The sequence below is a fragment of the Pipistrellus hanaki genome (assembly GCF_964339955.1).
Source record: "Pipistrellus hanaki genome assembly, chromosome: 1".
NCBI classification, from domain to species: Eukaryota; Metazoa; Chordata; class Mammalia; order Chiroptera; family Vespertilionidae; genus Pipistrellus; species Pipistrellus hanaki.
In genome coordinates this window covers 118,385,247-118,406,986 of record NC_140503.1, presented here as the reverse complement: position 1 = coordinate 118,406,986, position 21,740 = coordinate 118,385,247, and the positions used below count along the sequence as shown (strand labels likewise).

The window sequence follows — 21,740 nt, the reverse complement described above, 5'->3', positions numbered from 1 at the left end:
AAAGGGAACTTACCTCTGACAGCTGACAGATGAGCTTTGCTGAGGCAAGGGTAACTTGTTGCTAGGCCAATATGAGACGGGTGTCATCTTTTCACACAGTATAATGGCCTAGCTTTACTCTAATTATATTAACCCTCTTCTGAAAAGGCTGCATTCCAGGCTGGTGCTGAGTGAGGCAGGAAAGCCAGAGACAAATAGCTGGCTGGAGGATTACGGCTGCACAGAAGCAGGTATTGTGTTCTCCACCAGTGACATTAAGTTGAAAAACAAAATAAGCATGCCCTATTACGGCAAGCCAGTGATAACTCTGAAGAGGCAGCGCTTGGTTTGGCTTGCACGGTTTCCATCTCTGTCATCTGGAATAGTCGCCTGCTTCAATGTTTGCTATGGACATTAAACACGGTTTTCATTGCTCTTTGTTAAAAAACACTCACTGTCAACGACAAAGCTATTGTTTGGGTTTTTTTTCTTCTTCTCCCAGTGAACCTGAATCATTCTTTTCCATTAGGCTCCCTATTTCTGGTCACTGTGAGACATCCCTGTGAATGTGATTATGTAGCATTGTTTGAGACTAAACTAAACAGCTGGAGTTATAGATGTGTTTGAAGTGATGTCATTGAAAATGCTCATGAAGAGCCTGTGGGCCTCTCTGTGTGCTCTGACTTTTCAGACATCAGTATAAGACTCCTTTTGCCTGAAGGGAGCGTGTCCAGCTCGCATCTAGCGTTTCCTGCCTGCTCCAGTTAGCAGGAGTCATTAGCAATCCCCTATGCTGCCTCTGTCTCCATTGACAGGTCTTTAATAGAGACATTGCTAGGGATTGACAGATCTCCGGGGGTTGGAGGCTTCAGACAAAAGGGCCCCCGAGAACGTGGCTGACCTTTCTTGGCATTACTCCCCTAGCTCTGTCTTCCATGTGTTACAATCAGGGAGCGTAGAATTGAGTACATAATTTTTAGAGCATTATTACCCAAAAGGCTGCAGGCTTAGTAAGACGCTGTTAATACGTTAACAAGAGGCCGTGCACATTCCAAAGTGGGTATGCAGGCAGTTGGTAGAGTACAGACTCTTCTTTTCCATAGGAATGTGCACCTGTACCTTAAATTCAAGGATAATTACAACCTGCATCACTTGTAACATGGCTGAACTTTTGGATTATTGGGCCTGACTGGGAGGGAAGAGAGTTCTCTTTCTCTCTCTCACTGTCCCCTGGAAGTCATCCCTGGACAGATGTGGACTAGCTGAGGCTTGTCTGTAAGGTCTTTCCCCGAGTGTTTCCCTGATCCCCGTTGCTCTTAGCGGAGCCAGTACCCTGAATATGCAGCATGGTGAGGAATGCTCTGTGTTCCAAATGTAGCTGTCATCGCTCTTTCCTCTCTTCTTCCCCAGAGTAAAACAATCAGATTCTCGTGTCCCCATCTGAAACAGATGTTAAGAAGAAAGCCATCCATTTCGGTTAATTCATCGTAATGTGTGAATGATGCGAGTCCCAGAAGCATGTGCAGCTGATGAGATTCTACCCATTAGGAATTTAGACTGTGTTTCTCATTAGGATGACTTACTTTGGGGAGTAAGGAGCAAAGGTGTTTAGGTCACATGTAGCCACCAACAAGGAGATCCTTTTTGCTTAGGAAGTAATTAATTTCTTTTCCACTTTAAATTGCATATATTTTTCCAAAGGTCTTAGTAAGTTTTCATAGCTGATTCCATGCTGATGTTGGTGGGCAGGGTTTAGAAGCGGAAAGATGATCATATGTAAGCATATGTTGTTAATTAGATGAAGGTTTTAAGAGAGATGATGTGCTCATCTCTAGAGCCTCCACGCCCAACTGATTAGTGAATTGCTGCAGCGCGCTTCCTGCTTACTGTCACCTGGTACACAGCCCTTCTCAGTGACCACGCTTCCTAGAGAGCGGGCCATATAGACACTGTGCATGTGAAACAGGACACTTTAGAAAGAGACTTGTTTCTTAAATGGAAGACTTTGCCAGTAATTTCTATTATATTCATTTTTAGGAAAAGTGGAAATGGGGAAAAAAAGAAGTAATAGGAGAATGAATGATATGGAAGAGAGGACATATACTATAGCAGTTGAGATCCAAGAGAAAATAAGAATTATACAGAAATTTAAGCAGATCGGTTTTATTCTAAAAACTCCCTCTTTAAGTAAAGATAAAAGGCAAGGTCACACCCAGGTAAGATAGCCAACTAAGCAGACTTGGTGCAACTCTTGGATTTTCATTTGCACTAGGCAGTTTTCTGATTCATGGTTTAGAGCACATGTGTCAAACACAAGGCCCGCGGGCCAAATCCAGCCGCCAGGCCTTGCAATGTGGCCCGCACCGCGCTGTCATCACTGCACTCCGCTGTCAGTTTATGACATTGTCAGTTTATGACTGTTCAGTAAACCATTCGGCCCTCAATTTAGGCTGGATTTTAGATTTTGGCCTCTTCTCTGATTGAGTTCGACACCCCTAGTTTAGAGAATAAAGCCCATTGATCTCCCAAATGATTAAATATCTGACTAATGATGTTTAACCATTAAGATGAGGAAACTGACATTATTGATAATCTTGGAGAGAAATGTATCTGCTTATTTTTGTTCTTAACACCAACAGATTTTAAGTAGCTTTGGAAACACCACCATGAATTGCTCCCTCTTGATATTTAGTAGTATCTGTTTTCTTTAAAAGCATTTTATGAAATTGTAATCACTTTTATATTTGTCTTTTCTTTCTCCATTTTTTAAATAGTTACAGGTTCATATAACAAAAAGAATATGAATTCAAAGAATCAGTTCTTTTGTTTTAAGGAGAAATATTTCATCATCCTCATAAAAATATTAATTTGTTTTCATTTTTAAAAGTCAGATCACCTAGGAAATTTTGTGCTTCATGGTATATACTTACATCTTAGAATGTGTTTTCATTAGCCTGAATTATCAGTTTGACAGAATTTGCAGTAATACCCCAGAATAGGACAAATCATCTTACTCTGGTTGCGTCTTGGGAAGAATAGTTGCTGGATGTCTGTGTTTAAAAAAACCTTAGATTGTGGATCAGGAGTCCGAAAAGGACTTCCTCAGTAGGACTTTTAGGGAAAGACCTTTGATGAGGCTGGTATCAAGTAAACCACTAGCTTCTCTGTCCTTGTCCCTTCATAAGCAGACAAGTTATAGGAAGCTCTTTCACACACTGCCATGTTTCAGTATACCAATAAATAAATAAAATAGTCGACTGATCATCAACAGATGATGGCACTTACTGGCTTTTTGATGCTACTTCATTAACTCATCTTCAGTTGATCTAGACCAGGGGTCTTCAAACTACGGCCCGCGGGCCACATGCGGCCCGCAGAGGAGTCTGATCCGGCCCGCCAGGTTTTTTGGGCAGTGAGCGCAGCCGAGGTGTTACAGTAGGAATTAGTAGTTCATATAGTCCGGCCCTCCAGCTCTCTGAGGGACCGTGATCTGGCCCCCACTTTAAAAAGTTTGAGGACCCCTGATCTAGACTGATGTAACTTGATAATATCACCAGACTTTATAGAAAGAATATGAGATTTGGAGTTAGGAGTCAGGTTCATAGCCCCACTGTCATTTTCTGATCTTGTTAACAATTTCCACACATTTCTATTTACTCACCTGTAAAGTGATGTTAATAAGTGGATTCGGGATTGCTGGAGAATCAAATGTAGAGATGCTTTGAATGTGTAAACTGATGAGGACTATACAAATGTGAGTTTCTGTGATAACCATGTTAATTAAATCCATTTGGTGCTGATTCTGAGATGTTCTTATTATAAAATAAAATAATTTTATTTGGGCAGTATTTTTATCTTCATTCATATTGTTCTTTGGCTGATAAAAAACGGTGATGTTGATCGGATGGATCTAGATCAGGTTGAACAAGCAGTGATTCACATTGTCAATACAGAATTTCAGGAGCTTCTAATAACACTTCATTTTGGATGGGGTCATTTTAGTTAGTCTCTGTAGCAAATAACTAGGAAAAATAAAGCATATACTACCTATGTAAGAATTCCTTCCAGGTTTACCTTCTTCCTACTTCCTTCCCTCTACTCCCTCTCTCCCTCCTTCTTTCCCTTGTTCTTCATTTCTTGGTCTATGGTACTAATTACTTGTTTATCAGTAATGACTTGGGGTAAGCAATTTTTAAAAACAAATCAAGTGAACCAAAAGGTACTTAGGCTTGTGCTGTAGTTACTACTCAGGACTTCTTAGTCCTGATCTGTGTAGGGTGAAAGGGCCTTCATCTTTTTCTTCTCCATCTTTTTCAGGAAACCTGGATCTGACTGGTCAGAAACAAGTATTCAAAGCAGAGAACAATCCTTGGGTTACCCCGATTGCTGACCAGTTCCAACTTGGCGTGTCCCACGTTTTTGAATATATCCGTTCAGAGACGTATAAGTAGTAAGTAGACTAGTTGTTTTCCAAAGTAGTACACTGTGGCTTTATAGTATTTGTAATTATGCCATTTTAAAACTATCATGTGACGTTGTTGCCTTGGTGGCAGTTAATTCATAGTATTCTTACATGTTTTATTAATAACCTCATGTAGTAATTGTCTTGTAGTGATAGAGTATTTTAATTGATATTATCAAAGGGAATTTATACCAAGTTTGTTTAGAAAATTTAAGTTGTTATATTAGTTGAATATTCATGACACTAAGAAAATTGGTCAGACACATTAAGATCAGAACATACTTTTTTTCTCCTTTGAATGCAAATATAACAGCTGTTCTGAACAAAATTGTTAAACAGTTATAAATGAATAGAGAATACTAGAACACACCATTCTATTCTAGAGCAGTTTTTACTCTGGGGATATGGAATTATTTCTAAGAGAAAATGGAAGGAAGGGCAGAAAAAGAGGAGGAGTCAGCTAGTTTAAGTCACAGCATCAGTATCCCTCAACTCTTCACCTCAGATCAAAGGAGCCCACCCTAAAACCTGGCTGGTTTTACCTTTCTTCCCCAGCGTGTCCTGGTTGGAAGGAACTCTCTTGGCCCCATCTGCTTTGTTAATCTTCTGTCATTATTTCCCTTCATCCCACTTCCACTCCATATTGAGATAATCATTTATCTTATGCTTCAGTGGCACCCTAATGCTGAAATCTAGTCACCTCTAGTTTCAAGCAAATGCAAAAGACATAAAAATCCACAGTCAAATTTAATCTGTTTTTGTGTTTGTTACCAACATTAGAGAATTTAACATTCCAAATATTAGAGAAAAATTAGAGAATCAGTGAAGGTCACGTTCAGGTGGGAGTCAGTCTTTCTGTCTCTCTCTCTCTCTCATATTAGAAAAATGCCCCACACTCAGTGTGGACCGTGGGGTAGTGCTGACTGACAGGGCAGGCTCCCTATTTATAAATGGCCAGTGTGGCCCTGTAGCCTCTTCCCCGGACACCATGCTGCTGGTCACACAAGCTAGGGCTTAGCTCGCTCATATTTCCCGTATGACAGAATCACAGAGAAGATGAGCTCTGAAGAATGATGACATTAAAACTAAATAGACTAAAATTGCCAAAATGATAACATACCTTCTTATATGGAAAAGCTTACGTCATGGTTTAGATTTTTTATGACATTGACAATATATCTTTAGACTTACCATTAGAGTAAAATGAGAGAAGTATAGGATGTGTGTTATGTTTCACAAGCCACAAGTTATTTGCAATATATAGATTTATAGTTTATTTAAGCATGAATATAGCTCATTCTTAGAAATTGGTTTAATTAGTTATGAAAATGTGTGAAAATGTAATTGCAAAGTAGAAGATTATTGTTCATTTTGTTCCTCTTAAATTGTTAATCATTACCATCGTTGGTTTGAGGTAGAGGTTTTATTTTTGTTAGTAAAGGGGAGTCTATTTATAGATTGGTTTGTAGGGAGTCATTTTAAAAAATCATTTTATATATTTTAACTTATAACAAATTACACAATGAGCTCCTGTTAATCCAGAATTGGGGGGAATACTGTTTATTATTCTGGTTAACCATTTTTATTTTTATTTTTATTTTATCATACTTTATAATTTACAGAGAATTAAAATATATTGCATATAAAATGCTTCTAATTTCTTCATTTTAAAAGATTAAGTTGTGAATTTGTTAATTTTATGTTACCTCAGTCATTATTGGACAATTAGTCACTATTAGAGGCTATTATAGACGATTTCTATTCATTGATGATGGTTAGGATTCTGGATGAATGAGAGGCATGTTTCTTTGATTGAGTTAATTAGTATGTTATTTGAAAGGGACTGTATGACACTGTATTTTAATCAATAACCAGTTTGATGTATGTATATTCTTATCTTTATTACTGATATCCTATATTTGGGAATTGGAGTAATCTAAGCAATTTGCCTATTAGCAGGCCTTTCTGTATTTGATTTCCTCATCAAGAATTATATTAGCTCTTATACAGTTAAACATGTATTAAAAAGCTTAAATAAGCTTAGGAGAGTCATTATCCCATTTTTAGGAGGACCAGTTGTACCCCTGCTCACTGCTTTTAGAGGAGTCTGTGAGCCTCTGCTGGGAGTAAGCACTTGCGGTGAACTCAAGGGCCAGTCTTTGGAGCCCAAGAGATCATCTCTTCTCTCCTGGGGAAGGAGAATGTTGACCACTTCCTGCATTTCAGCCCTTCTCTTCTTCACCCATTCTATCATAGTTATTTTCACTCCTTTATCAAATGTACTCGTGGACTAGTAACTAAGTAAGACACTAATCAGAATCTTAGTCTTTTAAAAATACTTGTATAAAAATGCCATCATTATGTTTCCCTGATTTTTAAATTTTAAGGTCATCTTTTATATGAATACTAGAGGCTCAGTGCACGAAATTCGTGCACAGGGGCAAGGGGGGGGAGGGTGTCCCTCAGCCCAGCCTGCACCCTCTCCCATCCCGGTGGGATTGGGCCTAAGCGGACAGTCAGACATCCCTTTCACAATCCAGGACTGCTGGGTCCCAATTGCTCGCCTGCCTGCCTTCCTGATTGCCCCTAACTGCTTCTTCCTGCCAGCCTGATCACCCCCTAACCACTCCCATGCTAGCCTGATTGATGTCTGACTGCTCCCCTGCCAGCCTGTTTGTCCCCAACTTCCCTCCTCTGCCAGCCTGTTTGCCCCCAACTTCCCTCCTCTTCCAGCCTGGTCACCCCTAAGTGCCCTCCCCTGTAGGGTTGATCGCTTCCAACTGCCCTCCCTTGCAGGCCTGGTCCCTCTTAACTGCCCTTCCTTTGAGGCCTGGTCCCTCTCAATTGCCCTACCTTACATATCTGGTGCCTCCCAACTGCCCTCCCCTGCTGGCCATCTTGTGTGGTCATCTTGTATCCACATGGGGGCAGGATCTTTGACCACATGGGGACAGCCATCTTGTGTGTTGGAGTGATGGTCAATCTGCATATTACTCTTTTTTTTTTAGATAGGATAGAGGCCTGGTGAATGGGTGGGGGCCAGCTGGTTTGCGCTGAAGGATGTCCCAGATCAGGGTGGGGGTTCCTTTGGGGTGTGAGGCGACCTAGGCTAGAGTCCTGTGGTGGTTTGCAGGTCAGCCACGCCCCCTGGTGATCCAAGTGGAGGCCCTGGTATCTGGAATTTATTTACCTTCTACAATTGAAACTTTGTAGCCTGGAGAGGAGCCAAGCCTCCTGCTCACTCCATGGCCAGCAGCTATTTCTGTTTGGATTTGTTTACCTTCTATAATTGAAACTTTGTAGCCTTGAGTGGAGGCCTAGGCCTGCAAAGGCAGACAGAAAGCTTGGCTTTTTCCATTGCCTGGGAAACCCAAGCCTGCTCTCTGTGGCTGTAGCCATCTTGGTTGGGTTTATTTGCATACTCACTCTGATTGGCTGGTGGGCATGACTTGTGGATGTAGCAGAGTGGCGGTTAATGTGCAGATTACTGTTTTATTAGGTAGGATAGTATGTATATACCTATTAATGCATATTAACTACACTGGTTTTTAAAATTCAAGGTCTGTTTTTTTTTTTTTTTTTAAATACATAAAAAAGTGTATTGTCATGTAACTGGAACCCAACTGAACTTTTTAATGTTGTTAAGCAGCCACTTCAAAATTAGAGGATTTTTGTATCCTTTTCTATTATCTGAAAAAAAAATTATTTAATTATCAGGTACTTGGCTACTTTTAAAAAGTTATACCTATAGTGACCTTCAAAAAGGCAATGTATTCATTATACTCATAATTTTTTAAAGCAAATTTTACATTCAATACCTTAGTCATACTCTACTCTAAACCTTCTGGTTTCCAGTCTTCACTTCTATGTCTTTTTATAAAACCATAAACACCTCCATCCAATAAAATTTCCTTTTTGTATTATGTAGATCTTCAGATTATCATGATAGCATATTTTAAATTTTGTCTTTGCACTGAAAATACTAGTGAATCTCCTTTCTTTAGAAAACATTTTTTTTTTTCCTGACCCATTAGTTAAATAAAAGTAGTAAAGAACTTACTAGCATGTTTCATTTTCATTCATGTCTGTAGTCGACTTTCACAGTGACCTTCGTGTTCTAAGTAGATCCTCAGAGGCCGTCTGAGTCTAGAGTAGCAACAGTCAGAGAAGATGGATTATGTGATTTCCAGGCTCTAATGGACTCCAGGAGAAGACGTGGACATTTGAAACAAAACAATGAAGTTAGTGCTGAGGAAAAATTTAAACACTGTGAGGGGATTGAACTTAATGTGGAGATGCACTTGTGCAGTTAAGCTCTAGGAGATGTGGGTGGGAGTGGCTGGGACCATGCTGGGTTATAGTTCCTCAGGAGTTGGCTCTTTGGAGTACATTTTGGGCATTCATCATAATTTCCTCATCATTTCTCAAGTGGAGATTACTCTGCTCATTTATTGTACTATCAGCCAAGGGAACATACTGGCTGGAGTCACAGCATTGCCCATTCATTACAAGTTACTCCCTCTGTTAAAGCAAAATAACTTGCTTGGTTGGGTGGTTGAGGGTCAAGCTCTACAAGCACATTACTTTTTTCAGGCTGTTGGGGAGAGATACAGACCTCTTAACTCCTTATTTGATAGTCCTCCTCTCTGTATGACCTCTTTTATTCCTGTGAAGCACAATTATAATAGAATAGTCACCGCATGTTAAGTTTTCAGAAGGTAGATTTTCCCCCCCTAGGAGGAGAAGTCAGATTGGAGTCAGGATTCTTGACAAGATTCTTTGTGAAAGGGAGTAACTCACACTTTTCCCATTTCTGTCAAGGAAGGTGGATACAAGCCACAAGCCATTGTGCAAGCTGACAGGTTAACTCTTAACAAAAGGAGAGGTTTGACAAATGTTAGGCTGAAAACGTGTCGGTGGATGAGGCATTTTGAAAACAGGAATCCTCATGAAGGCTGCAATTTGTGAAGCATGGCAGTCCTATTTCCAGGGCGGCCTAACTCAGCAGGCCTCTCTGTCATTCTTCCTGTCTGTGCCTTCCCTTCTCCCAAGAGAGGGGCCACGCTCCCTCCTTGTTTTGTTTTGATTTTTACTCTTTAATGAAGACTGGCTATTCTATTATTCATGTTAATTAATAGAAACATTTTAACAAAGCAATGTTTGGTGAATGGTGAGCAATGATGAGGAAAATGCTGGCAATTTCTCTTCACTAGAAATCTAGCAAAATAAATCATCCTGTTTGATTTATAAGGAAGGATACTTTTTGGTTATTGTTTCTCAAATTGTTTTACTTGTAGTATTAAAACTAATGTTTTCTCTTTTTCTCTGTATTGTGTGCAAACCTGTTAGAGGTTATTATGGACATAAATGGGCTATATTAAATAGCTGCTGTACCCTCTAATGGCTTATGAGACAGTGGCCTAGAAGATCCTTAAAATAACAGATTTATCTGGTCTACCAAAAGGCTGGAGCATTTCAACCTAATTGCTGATCCCATTAATTTTACGACAGCCCTTTGCAGAAGAGATTTTGTCTAACAAAACCGTGTAAACCTTATTATCTTCTGGTGAAGTATGAAGGGCTGCACAGAGCTAGCAGATGGTTTTTATAAATATCACAGAAAGATGGAGGAGAGGGTTAAACTGCCAGGCCTTTCTAGCAGAGAGGGAATTTTATGTAGTGACAGTCGGTAAGCAGAACAATGTAGACTTTTCTTTATCTGCACTACATCTGAAAATAGTTCAAATTAAGCCAGAGAAAAACAATATTTCTTTATAGTAGACATAAAAATGAAGAACCAATTTTGTTCCTAAAGCTTTTGACATAGAAATTGTTTTTATATTTACAAGTGACTATGTATTTATTCCTGGTAATTTATATTTCCTCACATATATTTTGGTTTCTTTTTTATGTTAACAAATGTTTATTATATTTTTTCTATAATACAAATTGTGGTTAAAACTTGATATCTCTGGACCTATTTTTATGCAAATATTTTGCATATAACTAACATTGCTAAGAAATGTCTAAGAGAAAAAGTAAACCCATGAAATGTTATATTTTGGGTAGTATTGTGTCATATTCCTTATTTCATGCTTACTTAAATGGTAAAATTACATAGCATTCCTTTTCTCCAGATAGTATATTACCGGTACACAGAGTTGAAGAATGCTTATTTCGCTACTGAATAGATGTAAGTCAGGGTGTAATAGCAACTGTTGACCTTTGACGCAGTAACCCAACTCTTCCCCAGTGACACCAGGAGCTATTAATTGCCCTGGTAAATTAATATCTCTCCTTTTCAGGTAACAGGAAAAAAAAAGCCAGACTATTTGAGGAAGAGTTCATAACAATTTTCTACCTCTTTCAAGTTTTTTTTTAGATTTAAAAGGATTTCTGCTTTTTAACTTGTTTAGCACTATTATTCAGAGATAATTCATATTTTTCTTTTTTCTGTGTGCATTTTCACAATTTTGTTTTGATACATAAATATTTTGCAAGCTTTCAAAGCTTTACTTTCTATAATTGTGTAGCTCATTCAGAATGCTTCGGTTTTTAAAGGGAAGGTGCTCTTCCCATTTGGCATTCCCAGTACACTTGGATTCCGGGGGAGTTTCAGTGGGGAACCTCCACCCACTCTCCCACCCACCTACCCCTGCACCAAACCTGTTGTTAATGGAGGGGATGGTCCTCATCTCTCTGCTGGCTTAGCGGTGACGATTGCTTGCAGTATCACAAGAAAAATAATTTTCTGACATCACATGGGAAAACAAGTGAATTAAATCCCCGAGTTTCCAAGGTTTTGTTTCCTCCAGTCCAGCGATAGAAGTGCAGCAGGGGCCTCAGCAGAGCTAAAATCAGTCAGTGTCCAGCATTTCTTTTACATGTTGGAGCTGGGTCCAGTCCAGTGTCAGGCTAACTTAGCTTGTGTTTCCAGATTCAGTTCATTTGCCCATTGCATGTGTTGTCCACAGGGCCTCATGGCTGTGGAAGAACCCAGGGACAGAGGCAGGGAAGCCAGAAGTGAGCCACAAACTCAAGAGTCACCAGAATCGTGAGCCAGGGGTGCCAAGAGAGTTCATTCCTTTGTTTAGGGGCTTATATCTTCCCAAATTTTTATGCACTTGCAGTGGCCATGCCCATTCTGGCCATTATTTTTGTTTCCAGGTGTGATTGACAGGCATGCATCTATCTCCCCTCTGTCCAGTCCTCTTTTCCCAGTGTTTTGCAGGGAATAGGCCAGTGGTTCCCTGGGGAATGTAAAGTTGCAGCTCCCCGGTGAAGCTGCCCAAATGGCATACCTATAAAGTCCCCCTTTGTTCCTTTCATTTAAGTAATAACTAGCTAATTACAATGATATCACTCTGAAGGTCAAAGGTGAACCCTGTTAGGGTTTAAAAATCAATTTCAGGAGGCTAGCTTGTTATTCCTGAAGAAACTTTAGGAACCTCATCTCAGAAACCTCATCTTATGTGTATGCTGGAATGTTTTTCTGCTCTGATGTACATTAGATATAAACCCAGACTTGGACAAGGTTCCCTCACATGTCTGTGTGCATTCTCTGGCCCTCTAATGTGGTCACGCCTCAGGCTCTGTGCTGGCCTGTGAGCTCTGCAGGGACCTGGAGGATCAGGCTGGACCAATGAGCAAGAGCCATGTCAGTCTTTCTGCATCCTACTTCACTGACTAGTGCACGTATCATTAGAGTTCTGAATAAGTTCGGAGGGCAAAAGGGAGACAGACCAGTAGCTGCAGCAGGGGGAGAAGAGTTTACTCTGAACCTTGCACCACAAAAGGCTTTCACTTAGGGCTTCAAAGAGCACGGTGTCTCTCTGTCTCCCTCCGACCTTCTCTCCACCTCCCTTGTCTGTTGATTGTCAAGCTTCCGCATGTTGTGTACAGCCCTGTGGTACAGTGTGACACATTGCAGTATCACTTTAGGGTAAATAAAATATCATTTGTCCCACTTACCAAAAGGAAAAGTGTTGGGTTACTTCCTCTTCCAGAGAAGCTGTTTTGAGTTCCATTTTTAGATGCTACTCATTTGATGTAATTATATTGAACTATTTAATATTGACCTATTCAATGAGATGAAATTGTTTAGCCATACATATTGATAACCTTTATTAACTCCTAGTAATCTCCAAAAATTCAATGCTTGATGCTTTCTCTCCAGCTAACATGAATTATTGCCAACATTTGATTCTTTTATTTGAGAGATAAATTAACAACTGGCGCTTTTATAATCAAAACTGTCTGTTATTTCTATTCTCTACAAAGTAATATCTTGTTTTATTATGCTGACTTTTTATTGAGCTCTGGTCTCTTATTCCAGTCAGGCATTGTTGTTGGGTAGGCAAATTCTGTTTATTAGTAAATGTGCTCAAATACTCTCTAAGGCTTGATCCCCCAGCATATGCTTGGCTTTCTGAGTTGCATGTTTTTCCAAAACATGCAGTTCACCAGTGTTTCATTTTAGGAACACACTGGCTGGGCTGTTGTTCTTGGGAGAGAGGTAGGTAATTTTACTTCAAATCTTTTAAGAATGGACCATGTTAAAATGAGCTGGTTAGAATTTGAAGGCCCTTTGGGAATGGAAATACCTAATAAAATTCCCTGCTTGGTCCTATTTAGCTAGAGAATTAAAGAAGGGAGGGTCACCCCCCAGGGACCGACTTTATTTCTTTCACGAGATCCTTATGGAGGGAATCAGCTGTGTGGAGGATCTTGTGACGGGATCCCCACTGGGAGGCATGGACTGTCCCTCTGACTTGGTGTCCTTAGTGGTAGCTGCTGCCGCCTTGCCTTGTAAAATGTGGAGTCAGGACTTCCTGTCTCATCTTGGAGTTCTAATAACCACATCTGGAGCCCTTTATCACTTGTTTAATTTTTCTACCTTGAGTCAGGAGAACTCAAGACTACTAATAATAGGGCACAGAGATCTCTTCTCATGTAATTAAAGCTGTTTGCTTCCCCAGAGGAGAGAGGGACATCGGAAATGTGGTGTGTATTTTCATGTGGTGTACATGGCACAAAGACACAGCGATGTGCTCTGCTTTGAAACTGCGGGAGAAGAGGGGAAGCAAGGCTGTTCTTAGAGATAGCTTCCCGTCCCAGTCCATCAGTGCCAAGTGACCTCACCTCACCTATGCTCAGCTTCTCCAGCTTGAGGGCAGGAGGGTCAAGCTAGATCATCTCAGAGTCGCCCCCAAAATGGTTTCTAATTCTGAATTCTTTATTTTTCTGGCAGACATGGTTTATGGTGTGTATCCACTCATTATTTTTTAAATTTAGTTTAATTCTTGAATTTTTCCCCATCTGGATTTACTTTATTGATTTTTTTTCTTTTAAAGGGAATGGAAGATGATGATGACCCTGAATATAAATTGTTACAGGAAAATGATCACAAGATAAAATGATCAGATCAACCTTTTTATTCTATATTTTATGGAATACCTAATATATGTTAGGCAGTAACTTAATAGTACACATGAATTCCTGACACTTTCGATTCTTCAGACTTATTAATCAGAGTAGTCAGCACCAGAGCAATTTTATGAGACTTTCCAGTCATCAAAAATTTATTATAAGATAAATCAAAGAAACAATGAGCATCTTAATAGGTTAGAGAAAGTGGCATGTAAAGGATCATTTAAGACCATGCTTTTTGTCAGTTGTGTGTTATATTTACAAGTAGTGTCAGAGAACTTACTCATAATATCGTGCAAAGAGTCAGAAGTGTGATAGTTATCTTCTTATGTAAAACCTCCTGTTTTCTTCAGTGGAATAGTGTAGACTGTGAATGCTAAATATACAGACGGTAGGAAACATCATGTTTTAATGTTAAACTTAGAGTATTTATTTTAAAACAGTGTCTACATGTTTTTCAGAATTTTATTATAGTAGTCATCCAAAGTTAAGAATTATCAAACTCAGTCCTTTCCTTTCAGACAAGATTGCTAAACTTGAACTCTTTGCTATGGCTTGGAGAATAACAATATGCAAATCCCCTTTCTTGTGGACATGTTCCATATGGACCTTCTAACAAATGTAAGGACAGGCTTATGTCTACCATATTCCTGTCGCAGTTTTTACAACTTTCTGAAAGTATAATAAAGACAAGTATATCTTCATTGTATGAGATTATTTACTTGAGGGAAGTTTTTCCATCTCCCTGTCCCTGTCCTGATAGTACTGGGATCTCACTATCTTCCAGGACACAAAGTTGCAGCCTATTTTCCAAAGATCTCCATAAGTGCTATGTTTTCTATCTGGTATGTTCCTTCTTCCCACATTTACCTATTGAGTGTCCAGGTATTCACCAAGTGTCAAGGTAAAGATTGCATTCTCAGAAACCTTGTTCCTTGGGTCTCCATGTACTCTAGGTCCCTTTTCCCTTCTTTCTGCAGAGCCTTTACTTTTTTTTTTTTTTTGTAGTAGTAGTTTTAATAATAATAATGGCTGTCAGTGACTTACATTGTGCTAAACTAGTATGTGCTGTTCATCAGTTTGTAACTCAGTGTTTATTTCTGTGAATACTACTTCTTTTTGGAGGGTGGTATTCAAATACATGTTTTCTTTCCTTTAGGAAACTGGAATCTTTTGAAAGCAAGGCCCTCGTGGGCTTAGCATGGGGGATGCCCTCGTGGCGTATGTAAATGACCTGTCTCATACAGAGGAGCCTCTGGCAGGTTGCCCTGATTTCTGAAAGAAAACCATCTGACATCCAGAATGGACCACAATATAGTTCTCTGTGTTAGCTGGTACATAATAAACAATACTCGAAACATTAAAATGTGCTCTCAATAGATTGTATGAAGTGAAGATTTTGTCTTCACAACAGTCTTTTATTGCTTGTATAGATCTCTGTTTACCACACTACTCTGATATTAGAAATGAAATAGTTCCTTAACTTCACAAAGAAAGGAGTTATGTGTAAAAATGAGACTTCTTAAGAATATGCAGGCTCTGTGGTCATTTTGTGTGCCTCTCCTTTGTCCGTGCAGGGAGTGTTGCTTGGGCATGTGGACTGTGTGGTTGTGTTTGTAATGATTGGTATATTTCTGAAGAAGACACAATAAGCTAGTACTGGTGGTTATGTTTTGGAAGGGAATTGGATGTCTAGAGGCATGAAGGGTAGGGCACATTCTCTTTTATCCTTTGTATCTATTTAACATTCTATTTTGTACATGTATTCTCTAAGACAGTGGTCCCTAACCTTTCGGACCTCACAGACCACCAGTGGTCTGCGGACCACCAGTTGGTGACCACTGCTCTGAGAGATTATTTAAAAAGAAAAAAAAAATTGTAACCAGTAGGGCCTATGAAGTTAAGAAGGAAGAACCACAAAGAATGTAGCTATATAATTGGTTTTGTTGGTTTTGGCTCCTATTATGTCCCCTTTCCATTTGTTTGCCTAATGTATGGGGTGGGGAATGTCCGGCGGAGAGCTAAGGGCTGCAAAAGCATTTGGTCTGGCCCTGCCAAGGCATTAGGGGTGAATTAATAAGCGTTTGACCAAATTCCAGCTAATTTTTAAGTTGATAATTTTGTATGGCCTGAGAATGATGTTACAAATATCCAAATGGCCGTTGGCAGAAAAAATGGTTCCCTACCTCTGGCCTAGTGGAATCCATTCTTAATGGTCTTTCTTTAGCCAGGTGCACCAAACACCTTCTAAGTGATGTTGCCTGTTAAAATGTGTCCTGTCTGAATGAGAGCTTCAGAGTTTTCTCACGGGATGCATGGATCTTTCCTATTCTTGGCTTAAGCATTGTGAAATCGTACATCATTTGTAAGACTTCTCAGGCTTTCCTATATTCTTGGACAAATCTATAGTAATTGCTTTTTCTTCGGAATCCTACGTGAAATAGGAAAAGGTCGTCATTCACAAAGACCTAAGAAAGAGAATAGGAAACATAAACAAGAAATACTTCTTCATTGAGTTTCTTTAAGTGATTGAAAGGTAAGGTTTTCTGCATTTGAGAGGTCGTGATGGTTGAAATAAGGAAGAACTAATCTTGAAAGAATTAATTGTATATTAGAGGGTGAGACTGGGCTTCAACTTCCCATTTAGAAGACATGATATTTGTTTTAATTATTTTCTCTCATTTATTTCTTTATTTTTTAGCTGTATTTGCTGTTTAGACTGTCTATGTGAGATTATGAGCATTTTTAATCTGTTTTGTGCATACTCAATAGAAACTGCATGAGTGGTGATTTTTTTATAGTTTAATAACATGAGTGGTGATCTTTTAATAGTATGTGTCTTGTAACTAGCCAATTTATTTTGGTACTAAATTCTAGATAATTCCTAAGGAATGTAAATTTTATCAATAAAAATTTTTGTTTTGAAGTACTTAATTTTGGAACTGTAATTTTTAAAGGTTTTTTTGAAGATGGCTTCTGCTTTTTTTTTTTTTTAAGTTTAATTAACAAGATAGGTCAATAAGAAAAATACTGATCATCAAGCTGATGGAGTAAAAATAGCCTTTATGAATTTAAACTGAAATGTGGTTAGGTAACAAAATAATGGCAGGTGGGAAAGTGCTGCTTCAAGACCACCATGTGCCTGCTTCGTACGTTACTGAGGGTCCAGAGCGGCTGTTATTAGAAAACTTCAGAGCATACATGATACAATCAGCTACTCCCCACCTTCCCTCCCTCAGTTTCCTCTGTTCATGTGCTAAGGTCCAGGTGGGTTTGTCTGTGTCACAGTTCCCTCTGTCACACCAAGGAGAGACTTGACAGCCACTGACTTCTTGCTGTGTCCCAGGCCCCAATGGGTTCCTGACATGCTTTGGCTCCCACAGGCTCATGACTCCATGAGACAGAGGTGTTCACCCAGCTTTCAGATGAGAAAACCAGTCCTGGAACAAGTAAAATGACCAGTGGGTTAGCCTAACGATAGAGCCAGAAATCAGAGTCATCAGTCCTGCTTCTAACTTTCCTTGTTGCTTTTAGACAGTATCTAGGAGGAAAATGAGGAAATGCTGAGTTAATGATGGTGTCCTCCACAGGAAGTTGGTGTATGAGACTTAGGGGTGCCTACATGTAATCATTTCACTTGTCTGATTCTTGAACTAAACTCAACCTCCAGCTAGGTTATATCCATATCCTAGAATTGAAGACACAGGCAGCATTCAGGGGTCCTGAACAATATTCTTGTTACCAGCTTTTCATTCCTACAAGTCTGTCTTCCCGCATCTAACCTGATTCTGACTTAACAGCCTTTATGGGGTGGCCTGCTCCAGCCAATACAAATTCATCTACTTGCCAGCTACATATACACTCTGGTTCAACATTTGTGTATTCATCCATGTAGGGCTACATATTTATATTGTTTTATAGTTGGAATTCAAGCAATTAATGCATATTCCATGGTGTAACCTTTTTCTACCATACTTTATATTATTTATCACTTTTGGTCTCCTGATCTCTCTCAGCTCATCTTGTTCCAATGACCAGTATCAGTCTTTCTCTGTGGTCTCTTCTTTGTATTTTTGTTTTTTTTAGCTTCAGACTGAGGGTATAATTTATTTGCTTCAGCAAAAACTATTTTCCAAGGAGCTTTACTTATTTTAAGCAGCAATAGCTTTAGAATCCAAAATCTGAAGCCTAGAAGTGTATGTTTTTCAAAAGAGTACCAAAGGTATGCCAATTTGGGTATGCCAACCACTTGAGTGAGAGCAGAAAAATTAGCTATGTCCAAAGGAGCATGCATGCATTTTGATGCTTCCCATTTCTTCATATCTTTGGTAAGTTTGTTTTACCCTTGCTCTCTTACTGGAATTTATTAATCCAGTTCTTCCTTTACCAGTCTGCACATACTAAATCATGCAAGTGTTTACATGACAAAACAGCCCCACATTTTCATGTCTTCATTTTCTTCCTTACTTGACCCTAGACTCATGTGTTCTAGAATTGGCAAGTGGATATGTTAAGAAATCTTTTTACTGTCTCCAGAGTACTTAAAAATAAATAGTAATCCCCTTCCAGGTTTTACATTAAAGAAACCACAAGTGTGGGCCACTCAGTATATAAAGGTGTAGATCACCTAATATCTAGATAGAGTCCTATTATATTAAGAGACAATGATAGCGAAGCTGGAAAACATACCCATACAGCCTTTGGAAGCTTTGTGCATTTCCTGATCATTTTCTTGGGCACTAATGTGAGTCTTTTAACACGGGTAGCTTTACTCTTGCATTCAAGTTATTGAATGGTTGATTGGATTTTGGTTTGTTCCTCCATTTCATTCAAGTATTTGCTCAGATGTTATCTTCACAAAATACTCCCATATCACTCTGTCTGAAACAGCCCACCACCCACCTGCCCCTAACCTCACTTTCTCCTCACACTTCTAGGCCCCCTATTAGAATGGAGGTTCCTCCAGGAGCAGGGACTTTGCTGCATGCACTGCTGTGACCCCAAGAGCCACAAAATACGTGGGTTCCCAAAATACTTGATGAATGAGAGTGATTCTTTCAACCACATTGTAGCCTGCAATTTAGACATTTCTGCAAGAGGAAATTTTTAAAAAACTTTTCATCACACATTCATTACACATTTTTAGTGTTTCCCTTTTTTCTGCTTGTGCCTTGAGTTGCTGAGACTTCACAATATTATTAGCTGCTCCCATCACCTTGAATGTTTCTGTGATGTTTCCAAGGCTTCAGCCTTCGCCAGCCAGCTATTTCCCATCCAATCTAGTAGCTCCGTGGAGCTAGACTTTGAGAGAAGCTGCACCCATGGAATTTTAGAGGGTGATGTGGAAAAAATAACAGCGCTGTGGGAGGGTATCTGACCTGGACTCAGCCTAGCTGCCCGTTTGGGTTTGATTTTTTAATCAGCCAGGCCTCCATCCTCTAGCTGCTAAAGTCTAGCAGATACCTCTGTGTGTGTGTGGAGCCCAGCACTCACTGCTGAGTACCTCAGGATACAGGTGTAGCTTTTGTCCTCCCTTATGGTGAGAATAAGTCTGTAAAAGGTGAATTGACAGGCTATAGGCTATAACAATTTCTTAGCAGTAAATAGCAAAGGAGAAGAATGGGGAGGGGAGGCAGCTCTTTCTCCCAACCCTCAAAATGTGTTTTGTTGGCAAGTCGGAAAAACTGATCTCTCAACCCAAGATGCTAAATGTGAAAGGACACTTACGGTATATTTTGTACCAGCTCAGTCCCGGGGAACCACAGGACTCCTGGCCAGCTGTGTTGAGGAGCCTTCACCTGCAGCAGGTGGAGTGTCATTACTTATCTCACTCACCTCTGGCATGTGATGTGCAATCTGTCGGGTTGACTAGGGAGATGCCCAGCAAAGGTGAGGAGTGACGGAGTGATGGCGTGCTTAAAGAAGTGTGTGGCTTAGCCACCCAGAAGGGTCCTGTCAATAGCACCACTGCAATAATTTTACTAAATTCCTCAGAGGTTGCATTAATTTTCTATATTTCAAACAAAAGTTATCCTAGTCAAATTTTCATTGTTAATTGTGTTGAGGATAAAAAGATGGCATTTTATGTATTTTTCCTAAGAGTGGAAATATTGTGAATTAGCTTTATTAGTAGTTATGTTTATCAGAGAGACAGAGCGAGAGCGAGAGCGAGAGCGAGAGCGAGAGAGAGAGACAAAGGGGAGGGGGAATGGACATCTGCTTTATTTACATTATGCTAAAATTCCTGCTTTTGAAAATGAGTTCAGCTGCCTCCTTTATTCCTTTATAAGAGACCAGAGACTTCTGCCGCAGCCAGTGTCACCCAACTCTAGTCTCAGAGCCTTGCCAACACCTGGAGGGCAAAACTGCCAAAGGAACTTGGGGACCCTAGAGAAGCACTTCCCTGGGGCCAGAGGACTGCTGAATACCCCTGGGCAATGAAACACATTGTACATATCTCCAGGAAGGGAAGGCCTTCTCCTTGGAGAATAAGCTAGCTCCAGAAAGCAGGCAGTGTTTCCCATTCACAATGTAAAGGATTGGGTGTTCCTTGTTCTGCCTGATTTGAATCCCATTCTGTAGAGTGTTTTTTATAGAGAGATACGCATAATTATTTTGAGAGTCATTGTTAATGACTAATTAATAGTCCATTGAGTGGGTATACCACAATTTGTTTATCCAGTTGCCTGTCCACAGGCTAGTTGTATTTAGGGCTATTATAAATTAAACTTCTATGAACTTTTGTGTGAAGTCTTTGAACATGCATTGTCACTATAAATACCTAGGAATGGAATGGTGAATCATATAGGAGATATAGTTGTTCCACATTCTTAATTTTGTTAAATTTTATTTGTTATAATACGTTCGCAAATAGTTTTAATTTACATTTTGCTGATAATGATGTTGAGCTTTTACCACTCATAACTTCTTTAGCAACATTTTTGTTCAAATCTATTTTATTGAATAATTTATTATTCTTTTATTGTCTTGAGATTTTTAAATGTTCTATATACAATTCTTTATCAGGTGTATGCTTTGCAAAGCTTATCTCTCTGTGTGATTTGTCTTTTCATTCTCCTACCAGTGTCTTTTGAGAATAAAAGTTTTTAATTTTGCGTAAGTTCATTTTATCAGTTTGTTCTTTTATGGATTATGCTTTTGATGCCATTTCTAAGTATTGTTTGCATAATCCACGTTTTTAAGAATTTCTCTCGTGTTTTTTGTCCAGAAGCTGTTTAGTTTTGGGGTTTGCATTTGCATTTAGCTCTGTGATGCATTTTGAGTTAATTTTTATATGTGGTGTAAGGTATAGATCAAAATTTATATTTTTTTGCTTATAGATATACAATTATTTTTGTACCATTTAACTGCAGGTTGGTTGATATTGTTGCTTAAATTTTCTATATCAATACTGATTTTCTGTCTACTTGTTTTATTGGTTATTGAGAAAGAGATACTATATTGCAGTCTCAGACTATAATTATGGATTTATCTATTTCTCTTTTTTTTTTTTTATTTATTTTTTAACTTTAATAAGTTTTTATTTTTCATATTATTACAAATGTTCCTTCCCCCCCCCCCACCATTGCTCTCCTCCACCAGGTTCCCACCCCACCCTCTGCCCTTTCCCCTCTCCCCATTGTCCTCATCCATAGGTGCACAGTTTATGTTCAGTCTCTTCCCACGCCCCCCTCTCCCCTTTTCCCCAAGAATCGTCAGTTCACTCCCCTTCCATACCTCTGATTCTATTATACTCAACAGTTAATATTGTTCATCAGATTTTTTTAATTTCCTTGGTTTTTAGATTCACTTGTTGATAATTACGTATTTGTTGTTCATAATTTTTATCTTTGTTTACTTTCTCTTCTGA

At 39.2% G+C, this 21,740-nt stretch overlaps 1 protein-coding gene across 4 annotated transcripts in view; it reads left to right on the top strand.

Annotated features, from left to right (window-relative positions):
• The window catches only part of RSU1 (Ras suppressor protein 1), a 223,674-nt gene that overhangs the window by 93,669 nt on the left and 108,265 nt on the right, over positions 1-21,740 (top strand). For 3 of the 4 annotated variants that reach the window (XM_084871373.1, XM_084871374.1, XM_084871375.1), the window contains exon 8: positions 4,297-4,429. The exons of the other annotated variant lie outside the window; for it this stretch is intronic. In XM_084871373.1, the coding sequence (XP_084727499.1) occupies positions 4,297-4,429 (133 nt within the window). The remainder of the gene's footprint in view (positions 1-4,296; positions 4,430-21,740) is intronic. 4 annotated transcript variants of the gene reach the window in all.